General features: G+C 35.5%; 1 protein-coding gene across 17 annotated transcripts in view; it reads left to right on the top strand.

Moving 5' to 3' along the window:
- Positions 1–11181, top strand: part of RBM41 (RNA binding motif protein 41) — a 56440-nt gene extending 45259 nt beyond the window's left edge. For 6 of the 17 annotated variants that reach the window (XM_063804000.1, XM_016943618.4, XM_054676453.2 and 3 more), the window contains 2 exons: positions 4638–4785; positions 6347–6902. In XM_063804000.1, coding sequence (XP_063660070.1) covers positions 4638–4785; positions 6347–6513 — 315 coding nt within the window. In that variant the 3' untranslated portion in view covers positions 6514–6902. Of the gene's footprint in view, positions 1–4637; positions 4786–6346; positions 6903–7224 lie in introns of those variants that run through there. The other 11 variants (XM_063804003.1, XM_063803999.1, XM_054676462.2 and 8 more) reach the window with 6 other exon arrangements.
- Positions 11182–12589: the final 1408 nt, after the last annotated feature.

The following is a 12589-nucleotide window of genomic DNA, read 5'->3' as shown; positions in this document are numbered from 1 at the left end:
CACTAGCACCTATTCCTCTTATCAAACTGTAATTTTACATCTTTAACAAGTCTCTCCCCATCCTTTCCTTCCTCCTACCCTTCACAGCCTCTAGTATCCTCTGTTCTACTTTTTACTTCTATGAAATCAATTTTTTTTAGCTCCCACATATAAGTGAAAACCTGCAGTGTTTAACTTTCTGTGCCTGGTTTATTTCACTAAACATAATATTCTCTAGTTCCATCCACATTGCTCTGAATAACAGGATTTCAATATTTTTATGGCTGAATAGTATTCCACTGTGTATATATACCACATCGTTGGGCACCTAGGTTAACTTCATATCTTGGCTGTTGTGAATAGTGCTGCAATAAATATGAGAATGCCATTGTCTTTTCAATATACTGATTTCCTTTCCTTTGGATAAATTCTCAGTAGTGGGATTGCTGGATCGTATGATAGTTCTATTTGTAGTTTGTTGAGGAACCTCCGTACTGTTTCCCATAGTGGCTGTAAAAGTTTACAGTCCCACCAACAGTCTGTAATAATTTGCTTTTCTCCACATCCTCACCAGCATTTGTTAACTTTTGTCTTTCCAGTAGTAGCCATCCTAACTGGAATGAGATGATGCCTCATTGTGGTTTTGATTTGCATTTTCCTGATGATTAGTGATGTTGAGTATTTTTTCATATATTTGTTGGCAATTTGTATGTCTTCTTTGGAGAAATAGCTGTTTAGATCATTTGCCCATTTTTAAATCAGGTTGTTTGTTTTGATGCTGTTAGGATGTTGAATTCCTTGTATAGTCTGGATATTAATCCCCTGTTGGGTGAGTAGTTTGCAAATATTTTCTCCCATTCTGTAGTTCGTCTTTCACTCTGTTGTTTCCTTTGATGTGCAGAAGATTTTAGTTTAATATAATCTCGTTATTATTTTTGCTTTTGTTGCCTGTGCTTTTGAGGTCTTATTCATGAAATCTTTTCCCAGACCAGTGTCCTGAAATGTTTCCCCTATGTTTTTTCCTAGTAGTTTTTTAGTTTCCGGTCTTACGTTTAGGTCTTTGATCTGTTTTGAGTTGATTTTTGTATAGGATGAGAGATGGGGGTCTGGTTTCATTCTTCATGCATATAGGTATCCAGTTTTCTCAGCACCACTTATTGACGAGACTGTCTTTTCCCAACTGATGTTCTTGGTGTCTTTATTAAAATATTAGTTGGCTGTAGATACATGGGTCAGTTTCTGAGTTCCCTATTCTGTTCCACAGTTACATGTGTCTCTTTTTATGCCAGTACCATGCTGTTTTGGTTACTACAGTTTTGTAGTACATTTTGAAGTCTGGTAGTGCAGTTCCTCCAGCTTTGTTATTTTTGTTCAGGATTGCTGTGGCTTCAGAGTCTTTTGTGGTTTCATAAAAATTTTAAGATTTTTTTTCTTTTTCTATGAAGAGTGTCATTGGTATTTTGATAGGGATTGCATTAATTCTGTAGGTTGCTTTGGATAGTATGGTCATTTTAACAATGTTCTTTCAGTCCATGAGCATGGAATATCTTTCTGTTTGTATCCTCTTCACTTTTCTTTCATCAGTGTTTTGTAGTTTTTCTTGTAGAGGCCTTTTTCCTCCTTGGTTAATTTATTTCTAGGTATTTTATTTTGCTTTTTGTAGCTATTGTAAATGAGATTGCTTTCTTGATTTCTTTTTCAGCTAGTTTGCTGTTCGTGTGTAGAAATGCTACTGATTTTTGTGTGTTGATTTTGTATCCTGCAACTGTATGGAATTTGTGTATCTGTTCTAAGGGCTTTTTGGTAGACTCTTTCAGGTTTTTTTTAGGTTTTTCTCTATATAAGATCATGTTGTCTGCAAACAGGGACAATTTGACTTCCTCCTTTTTGCTTTGGATGCCTTTTATGTCTTTCCTTTGTCTAATTGCTCTGGCTAAGACTTTCACTACTGTGTTGAATAAGAGTGGTGAGAGTGAGCATTGTTGTCTTTTGCCAGTTCTTAGAGGAAAAGCTTTCAGCTTTTCCCCGTTCTACTGATGTCTAATTTTTTGTTGTTGTTGAGTCTTTAGCGTTTTCTACATGGATGATCATTTCAACTGTGAACAGAGATAATTTTACTTCTTTCTTTCTGATTTGGATGCATTTTATTTCTGTTTCTTGCCTATTTGCTATGGCTAGAACTTCCAGTACTATGTTGAATAGAAGTGAGAGTAGGTATCCATGCCTTGTTCCTGATCTTAGAGGAAAAGCTTTCAGTTTTTTAATACTGAATATTATAGCTGTGGACTTTACATATATGGCCTTTATTATGTTGAGGTAAATTCCTTCTATTAGTAGTTGAGTGTCTTCATCATGAAACAGTGTTGAATTTTGTCAAATGCTTTGTCTGCATCTGTTGAGATAATCATGTAATTTTTATATTTTGTTCTGTTAATGTGTTGTATTACATTGATCAATTTTTGTATGTTGAATCATCCTTGCATCCCAGGGATAAATCTCCCTTAGTCAAGGTGTATGAGCTTTTTAATGTGCTGTTGAATTTGGTTTGGTAATATTTTGTTGAGGATTTTTACATCTGTTTATTAAGGATATTGGTCTGTATTTTTCTTATAATGTTTTTGTCTAGGGTGGTCTCAGGGTAATCCTGGCCTCATAGAATAGCTAGCATATAGTTGGATTTTGTTTATCCATTCAGGTACTCTGTCTCTTGGGGAGTTTATTAATATTTAATGTAATTATTGCTAGCAAAGGACTTACTATTGCCATTTGTTAATTGTTTTCTATCTCTCTTGTAGCTCTTTTGTCTCTCCCTCTCAGCCGTCTTCCTTTGTGGTTCATTGGGTTTTTTTTTTTTTGTAGTGATATACTTTGATATCTTTCCCATTTTCCTCTGTTTATCTTTTATAGGTATAGGGCATGGTAAAACAATCTGTTTTAAGCTGATAACATCTTACGTTCAATCACATATAAGAGCTCATTTTTGTTCTGTTGAATTTTTTTTTTTTTTTTGAGACAGGGTCTCACTCTGTTGCCCAGGCTGGAGTGTGGTGGTGTAGTGTGATCATAGTTCACTACAGCCTCAAACTCCTGAGTTCCAGTAATCCTCCTGCCTCAGCCTCCCAAATAGGTGGGACTTGTAAAATTGGCCAGTTGTGGTGGTGCATGCTGTTTGCTCACAAGTAGCACATGCCACCCTGTCTCTTTTGCAGAGACAGGGTCTCACTGTGTTGCCCAGACTGATCTCAAACTCCTGGACTCAAGCGATCCTCTCATCTCAGCCTCCCAAAGCACTGGGATTACAGGAGTGAGCCACCGCACCTACCCTCCCGTGCCTAATAGGTAGAATAATTTCTCTTATTTTCCTGAGGATATTAGTTATGGTTTGTTGAAGTTTTTTCCTATTTCCTTTCTTTTCTTTATGTTTGTTGTGTTCTCTCTTTCACATTAGAGGATTTCCTAAGATGCCTGATAATCCATGCCCAACTTTATAAGTAGGAACTAAAAAGCAGATTGGAATCTCTGAGCACACAAATGGCACTTGTTGACTTTGAGCTTCACTTTAAAGTGGTCTGGCTGGGTCATTTGTTAGAGAAATTCCTCATCCCAAGTCAGTATTTTTATATCTTTCCTCCTAGGACTTACCAGTTTTCCCAGAGAAGACTTCCAAAATCTTTCTTACGAGGGTACTACCAGCGTTCTAGGAGCCAAATGGCAGAAAAGGACTGGGAGGACCTCAACATTTAGTATTCTCTTAGTTTCCTTGCTTTCAGAAACAGTGTTCACATCTTCAGCCATGTATGGCATTCCCCATCTTCTGACAATGAGCCTCAAGTTTTCTACCAGGATTGGCAAGTTATCTTTTACCCCATAGCATATCGTGAGGGAGGGTATTTAAAAATCATATTGGCTTTTAGACAGCCTTCAACTGATTTGCCTTATTTTAACCCCATCCCTTCACATTTATTTCTGAAGGGAAGTGAAATTATCAGTTCCTGAACTATTTAAGGATTCTTAAGTGGTGACGGGTGTGTTCTTGGCTCTCTCCACTACCAGTTTAAAATTCAGCTTTCTTCAGTGTGCTGAGTTGGTTCCTGCTCATCCAATTATTTTTCATCTTCCAGATTATTATTGCTGTTGTCTCCTTTTCTTGTTCCTCCTGACCTTGTTGATTTGTGTTTTTTGTTTTGTTTTTTTTAAGTGCCCGTAGTTTTAGAGAGTTTTCTGGATGGAATGAAATTAAATGAATGTGTTCAATCCACCATTTTTATGTGAAACTAATTCTAATCATAATGAAAGAGTTTTCTTACGGCTGGGCATGGTGTCTCACGCCTGTAATCCCAGCATTTTGGGAGGCCAAGGCGGGTGGATCACCTGAGTTTGGGAGTTCAAGACCAGCCTGGACAACATGGTGAAACCCCATGTCTACTAAAAATACAAAAATTAGCCAGGTGTGGTGGCACATGACTGTAATCCCAGCTACTCGGGAGGCTGAGGCATGAGAATCACTTGAGCCTGGGAGGCCAAGGTTGCAGTGAGCAGAGATTGCGCCACTGCACTCCAGCCTGGGTGACAGAGTGAGACTTTGTCTCAAAAAGAAAAAAAAAAGAGTGCCTTACCTCCTTTATATGATATTTTGGTTGATCCTCAATTTGTTTTAGGTGTTATACCTGAAGAACCTTAGCCCTCGGGTGACTGAAAGAGATCTTGTCTCATTGTTCGCTCGGTTCCAGGAGAAAAAAGGACCTCCAATTCAATTCCGAATGATGACTGGACGAATGAGGGGCCAGGCTTTTATCACCTTTCCCAGTAAGTAGTTTCATCCAGATGATTACTCAGTTGCCCCTCAGTTCGCTAGAGATTACCTATAACCTCTCTAATTTAGATATAGTCCTTTGATTTCTCCGCAGCATGTGAGAACAAGACAATGAACGAAAAATATGTTTTCAGTGTTTCTTCCTGTTTCCTCTCCTCCATTGACAGTGCATGGCCACACTACCCCAGTGTCCTCAGTTTTTCCCAGTCTTGGTACTTCCTTCTTACCCTACCAAAATCTGTACTCCCTTCACTGACAATAGTATTTCTAGTCCAAGTTATAATTAGATTACTCATTAATTAATGTATTAGTATTCTGATCAGAACACATGTACTTGGCTTATGCGCTGTTCCTTTAGGACTAAGTGAGAGCAAGCCAATATACTAATTTATTACTAATTCATAATTAGTAGATGATGATACAGTCTTCTAAATATTATTTGCATATTAATTAATGCATAGCTTCTAATCCAACTGGAAGAATAATATGCGAATTTCAGTTTCTATGACAGACCAGATAATATGTTGTTTTGGGGGAAGGCTTTGTAGGATCTGTACCTTTCATTGTCCCTAAAGTATCGTCATTTCTAAATAGCCTATTAATCTATATGTGGGCAAGTGGTTTTACACATGAATACTGCCAAACTCCCCTCCATTGTTTTCATACAGTCTTGTATCATCTTTCCTATCATACTGAAGGTTTTTAAATCCGCTATACCAGTGGTTTTCAGTCTTTTCAAGTGTAAGAACCCCTTTTAAATTTAAAAAACCGTTTATGGGTGCCCCACATAATACGATGTATTAATTGAAAAAATACATAATAAAAAGGCTTTTTAAAGCAAGTACTTTAAAATGTGTAGCTGTTTTACTAATCTTGAAAGCTATACACTTAAAAAAATTTGTAGTACATATATATATGAAACAAAATTGGTTTAGTCTACTTGTCTACTTAGGATTCCACAAACTCCTGGCCATAAATCATCTCTTCCTTATTTCTTACATCCAGGCTCTTAGACCCATAAGTTGAATACTCCTGACATGTAGTATATATTCTTATATTTCAACCTTCAATATGCCTACAAGTGTTCTTATACTTATTTATCCCAATAAGGTGGCCCAGAACCACTCTCCCACTGAAAAAAAAGTGGCAAAGTGCCCTCGATAACATGATAACTTCTTTTGTGTTACTCATTTTGAAAATGATTGATTCTAATAATACCTATAATCTGTTACCTAAGATAGAGACTTGTGTATAATTACTAATAGCTTAGAGTTCTTTAGCACGCTGCCTATGTCTTTGTTTCTCTACTTGTTTCTTTGAATTAGGAGACACCCTCAAACACCCATTTTGAGTTTTTATTGTTATTATTTTTGCCATTAATTTAATTTTGCTTAATAATGCAAATGGGAGATTATAGAAAAAATGATCAAATCAAATGACTATATGGCCTTATAGCTTACATTTAACTCCAAGGCAAAATAATCTAAACTAGACCTGGAATAGAATTGAATTCTTAAGTCCTATGTAAATTGAAATTTTTTCTTTCTCTTTTAGATAAGGAGATAGCATGGCAAGCATTGCATCTAGTAAATGGATACAAACTACATGGGAAAATATTGGTGATAGAGTTTGGAAAGAACAAAAAGCAACGGTCAAATCTCCAAGCGACTTCTCTCATATCATGTGCTACAGGTAGCACTACAGAAATTAGTGGTAGCTAGAATATATATAAATTGTGGGTCCTGGATGGTCTTTCTTGAATTGGAATCTTGGATCTAGGATTTATTTATAGACACCAGTTTGTTTGGAGTTGAAGAGGAAAAACTAACTGAGGGAGGGGAAAAAAGTAATTTCAGCTTTTGGAGAGAACTGGTAGAAAACATTTTCTATTATATAATTGAAGACTATATAGGACAGATGATATGCTGAGTATGAAGGGTAAAGTGCAAAGAGTATTATTTTCTCAGGATGAATTACAACGGATTATTCCTAAGGATTTTTAAAAATCTTTATAATTTTTCTGGGGTCCTCAATATTTGTCTCTAGAGATAACATTCTTTCTTAGACTGCTTCGTATATACAGAAATAAAAAACTAATTAAATGTTGAAATATTTCTTTACTAGAGCCCATTTGCCATATTTCATCCACCTAGTAAATAAAAGAGTAGGACCCCCAGGCCTAAGCATCAACAAATGCTATTAAGTCAGAACTATCAGCAGTAATAGTAGGTAGTTTCATAAGTCAGTTGACTTATTTAATGAATGCTTCCTCCACAAGTTATCAGTCTTCAAAAAGCTATATATTTTTCTAGTGAAATATTTTAGATCAAAATGTTGGTGTTCTCACAGCCATTTAAGCTAGCAACCATTGAGTATCATTGAATTCAAAGCAATAAACATTGATTAAGTGTCTAATATATGTTAAATATTAGGCATATGAATTTTAGAAGAGGAACATACAAGCAAAGAATGCCAAAGGGAAATGGAAATAAAGCGTTCTCTAGAAAAGAGGATGCCAGTCACAAATCCCCCAGTTGTTTATGGTTGCTGGAAAATAAAAAGACAATATACGGAGAGGAAGTAGTACAAACTGGAGTCAGACCTGTACAGCCACACTTAACATTCTATGATCTTGGCAAGTCACTTAATCTGAGCCTCACATTTTTCATCTATAAAGTGAGGATAATAATGCTACTTACCTCACTGGGTTGTGAAGATGAACTGAGATATTATCCAGGCTGAAGAACAGAAAGGAAAACAATGAATAAAATTGAACAAGAGTATAGAACCTGTGTGACACCATTAAGCATTCCTACATATTTCTAATGGGAGTACAGGAAAAAAGGAAAAGAAAAGAAGGAGCAGAAAAATATTCTAAGAAATAATGGCTATAAATACCCCCGATTTGATGAGAGACATTAACCTATACATCCCAGAAGAAAAAGAAATTACAAACAGATACATCATAAGAAAAATGCTAAAACCCAAAAACGAAAAGAAAATCTTAACAGCAATACGAGAAAAATGAGCCATCACTTACCAAGGAACCCAAATAAAATTAGTAGTTGACTTCCCCTCAGAAACAATGGCAGTGGCAGTGGAATAACACATTCAAAGTGTTCAAAGAAAATAACTGTCAACCAATAATCCTATATACAATAAAACTATTTTTCAAAAATGAACGTGAAATAAAACATCTCACATAATCAAAAACCAAGAGAATTTGTTGCTGGCAGACCTGACTTGCTGGAAATACAAAAGGAAGTTCTTCAGCCTGAAAGCAAGTGACCTCAGACAGTAATCTGAATCTACACACATGCAGAAAAAGAGCACAGGCAAAAATAATTATGTAATTATCAGAAACAATCTATGCATTTTTCTTTTTTCTCTTAACTAATGTAAAACACAGTTGTATAAAACAATATGTATATAGTTGCATCGTTTGGCCTATAACATATAAAATATAATATATTTGCCGATAACAGGTTGAAGAAGCTGAGTGGAAGCAAAACTGTCTTGTACTAAAGAACTGACTCCAGATGGTAAGACAAATCCACAGGAACAAATGGAGAGAACGTGAAATAGGAAATAAGTTTAATATAAAAAAACTATAAACATATACTTATTCTTCTCTCAGCTTCTTTTAAAGATGTAAAATTATATTAAGTAATTATAATAATGTGTGTTGGGTTTGTAATGTATAGGAATAACATATATAACAATAATACCACAAAGCGGGGGATGGGTTTATATAGGAATAGGGTTGTTACATTGGAATTAAGTTAGTGTTTATCTGAAGCCTATTCTGTTTAGTTAAGATGTGTATGGTAAGCCCTAGAGCAACCACTAAGGAAATAACTTTTAAAAAATCAAAAATATTATTAAAGAAATGTAAATATCACATTATGAAATAATGCAAAAGAAGGAATGGAGAAGCAAAAAGCTTGAGGCATATCAAAAACAATAAAATGGCAGTCATAAGTCTTCCTATATCAAAATAACAATGTGCATGGATTAAGCAATACTATAAAAGGCAGAGATGTCAGAAACAAGTCTGATTCAACTTCATGCCATCTATTCGAGACACACTTTAGATTAGAAGATAGAAAGAGATTAAAGGTAAAAGGATGGAAAACAAATATATCACACAGACAACAGCCATAAGAAAGCTGGAGTGGCTATTCTAATACCAGACAAAATAGACTTAAAAAAATGTTACTGGAGATAAAGAGTAAAATGTTACAATGATAAAAGGGTCAATACATCAGGAAGATGTAACAACTATAAATATATATGCATCTAACAGTAGAGCCCAAAATACATGAAGCAAAAACTGAAAGGAAAGGAGAAACAGATAAGTCCATAAAAAGAGATGGAATATTCAATACCCCTTTTTCAATAATAGAGCACCTAGACAGAAGATAAACCAGGAAATAGAAGACTTGAACAACATTATAAGGCAAATTGACCTAAAAGACATCTATAGAACTTTCCACCCAACATCAGAATACATATTCTTCTCAAGTGCATATGAAACATCTCCAAAATAGGCTATAAGTTAAAGCATAAAACAAGCCTTAATAAATATAAGTAGACTGAAATCATGCAAAGCATGCCCTCTGACCACATGGGATGAAGTTAGAAAACAATGAAAAGTTGGGAAACTCACAAATATGTGGAAATCAGACACACTTGTAAGTGACTGGCTGGGTGCAGTAGCTCACGCCTGAAATCTCAGCACTTTGGTAGGCCGAAGTGGGAGGATTCCTTGGATCCCTTGAGACCAGGAATTCAAGACCAGCCTGGGCAACACAGCAAGACCCTGTCATTACCAAAAAAAAAAAAAATGTGTCAAAGAAAAAAATCATAAGGGAAATTACAAAACCCTTTGAGATGAGTGATAATGAAGACACAACAAACCAAAACTTACAAGATGCAGCTAAAGCAGTGTTTACAGGGAAATTTATAGGTATAAATGCCTGTACTTAAGAAGAAAAAAGACCAGGCACAGTGGCTTACGCCTGTAATCCCAGCACTTTGGGAGGCCGGGGCGGGTGGAGATCATGGGGTCAGGAGATCGAGACCATTCTGGGTAACATGGTGAAACCCTGTCTCTACTAAAAATACAAAAAATTAGCCAGGCGTGGTCGTGGGCACCTGTAGTCCCAGCTACTCGGGAGGCTGAGGCAGGAGAATGGTGTGAACCTGGGAGGCAGAGCTTGCAGTGAGCCAAGATTGCGCCACTGCACTCCAGCCTGGGCAACAGAGCGAGACTCCGTCTCAAAAAAAAAAAAAAAAAAAAAGAAGAAAGACCATAGCACTAACCTCACTTTACACCTTAAGACCCTGGAAAAAGAAGAGCAAACTAAACCTAGAGCCAGGAGAAAGAAGGAAATATAAAAGATTAGATGAGAATAAATGAAATAGAGTGAAAAAAAGTAGAGAAAAATCAATGCAACCAAAAGTTGATTCTATAAAAAGATCAGTAAAACTGACACACCTTCTGCTAGACTGACCAGGAAAAAAGGAGAATCAAATTACTAAAATCAGAAATGAAGGAGGGAACATTTCAACTGAACTTGTAGAAATAAAAAAGATTATGAAAGCATATTATGAATAATTTTATGTCAATAAATTATCAATGAAGTGGACAAATTCCTAGGAAGACACAAACTACCAAAACCAATTCAGAAGTAGAAAACTTGAATAAACCTATATCAAGTAAATAGGTTAAATGAGTTTTTGAAAAGATACCCACAAAGAAGAGCCCAGGCTGAAATAGCTTCTTAAATGAATTCTACAAAACTTTTAATGAAAAATTAATACAAATTCTTCACAAACTTTTTCAAAAAGTGGAAGAGTGGTGAACACTTCTGACACATACTACAACATGGAAGAACTCGGAATATGCTCAGTGCAAGAAGCCAGTCACAAAAGACTACATATTATATGATACTATTTATATGAAGTGTCCAGAATTGGCAAATATATAGAGATAGAAAGTGGATTAGTGGTTGCTTAGGGCTAGCACAGAGTTGGGGGGAATGGGAAGGGCTGGGGTAACAGTTGAAGTGCATGAAGTTTCTTTAGAGGTTGATGAAAGTGTTCTAAAATTGGTCGTGGTGGTGATTTCACAACTCTGAATATACTAAAAACCAGGAATTGTACACTTTAAATGGGTGAATTTTGTGGTGTATGAATTATATCTCAATAAAACTCACAAAAGTAGGGATGTCCATCAATAGGAAAATGGGTAAATAACTTATGGTACATCTATTTAGTACAATACTATGCAGCCATTAAAATAGTGAAGTGTATCTATGAATATATTATGACCTATACTCATGTCCAAGGTTGTGTATTAAGTTAATAAACAAGATGCAGAAATATGTATAGTATGAATACATTTTTATGCAAAAGCATTCATTTATGTATAGTATGTATGTATATAGATATTTCTGAATAAATTTAAGAAAAAGCTGGGAAATAGACATAGAAAGTTATAAACCTTTGGAAGTGGGATTGAATAGGCTGAAGGAGGACTTTCACGTTGTAAAATTTTTAAAGTGGTGTGATTTTGGGGTGATTTTTACTTTTTTCATTTTTTTTTTTTTAACTAAAAAGAAATTTTTAAAAAAATATTCTGCCAATGGCATGGCTTCCAGAATATTTGTCAGGCCTACTCTGGGGATATCATCTAACTATACTCAGGACAAACTCCTATTCCTTTGATATACTGCTCACTTAGGATTAACACTCTAATTTCAGACATAGTTAAGTGACAAGGAATAAATTATCCTGATATAGCCTCTGATACATGTTACCAGGGGCATACTTCTAAGCTGGACTTTTTAGAAGGAAATGCTTCCTGTTAGGTAGAAAATTTCACCTCTGCTTTTTACTAGACCTACAGACCACTGCAATTGAGGAACATAAAAATGAAGGATATCCTTCAACTGGTGCATAGATAAACCGTAGTATATCCATGCAATGGAATCCTACTCAGCAATAAACTAATGAAATACACATGCAACCACTTGGATGAATCTTAAATGCATTTTACTAAGTAAAAGAAGCCAAACTCAAAAGGCTACTTACTGTTTGATTCCATTCATATTATTTTCTCAAAAAGCAAAACAATAGGGATGGAGAAAAAACTTCAGTGGATGTCAGGGGTTAAGGTTGGAATGCTCCTTGACTACAAAGTGGTAGCATGAGGAATTTGTCTTAATAATTGAAATTTTCCGTGTCTTTATTGTAGTTACATAAGTATATGCATTTGTCAAAACCCATAGGCTTGTACACTAAAAAGGATGAATTTTACTGTGTGTAATTTTTTTAAATAAATGTTATTTTTATGGAGGAAAGAAAAACTTGGAGAGACGGTCATTTCTGTTAAGTAGTTTTTTATTCTGTGGCCTTTTGATTACAGTTGAAAACTTAAAGCCACTTTGCTACCATTCCTTATTTTCTGCCCACAGGTCAGCAGAAATCATCAGTTAGAAACATTCGTAGGCCAGGCATGGTGGCTCATGCGAGTAACCTCGACACTTTCGGAGGCCAAGGCAGGAGGATCACTTGATGCTAGGAGTTCAAGAGCAGACTGGGCAACATAGCAAGACACTGTCTCTAAAAAAAAGAAAGGAAAAAATTCGTATACACATATACATATAAGCCCACCATTTTAAAAAATCAAAGGACAAGCTGGAAAATATATTTATCCCATACAAGGAGCTAATTTCTTAGTGTACAATGTATATAACTTTTTAGTATACATTAAAAAATCCAATAAAAAAG

The sequence above is a fragment of the Pan troglodytes genome, chromosome X (genome assembly GCF_028858775.2).
Source record: "Pan troglodytes isolate AG18354 chromosome X, NHGRI_mPanTro3-v2.0_pri, whole genome shotgun sequence".
In the NCBI taxonomy this organism is placed as follows: domain Eukaryota; kingdom Metazoa; phylum Chordata; class Mammalia; order Primates; family Hominidae; genus Pan; species Pan troglodytes.
This window is presented reverse-complemented; position numbering and strand designations above follow the sequence as displayed.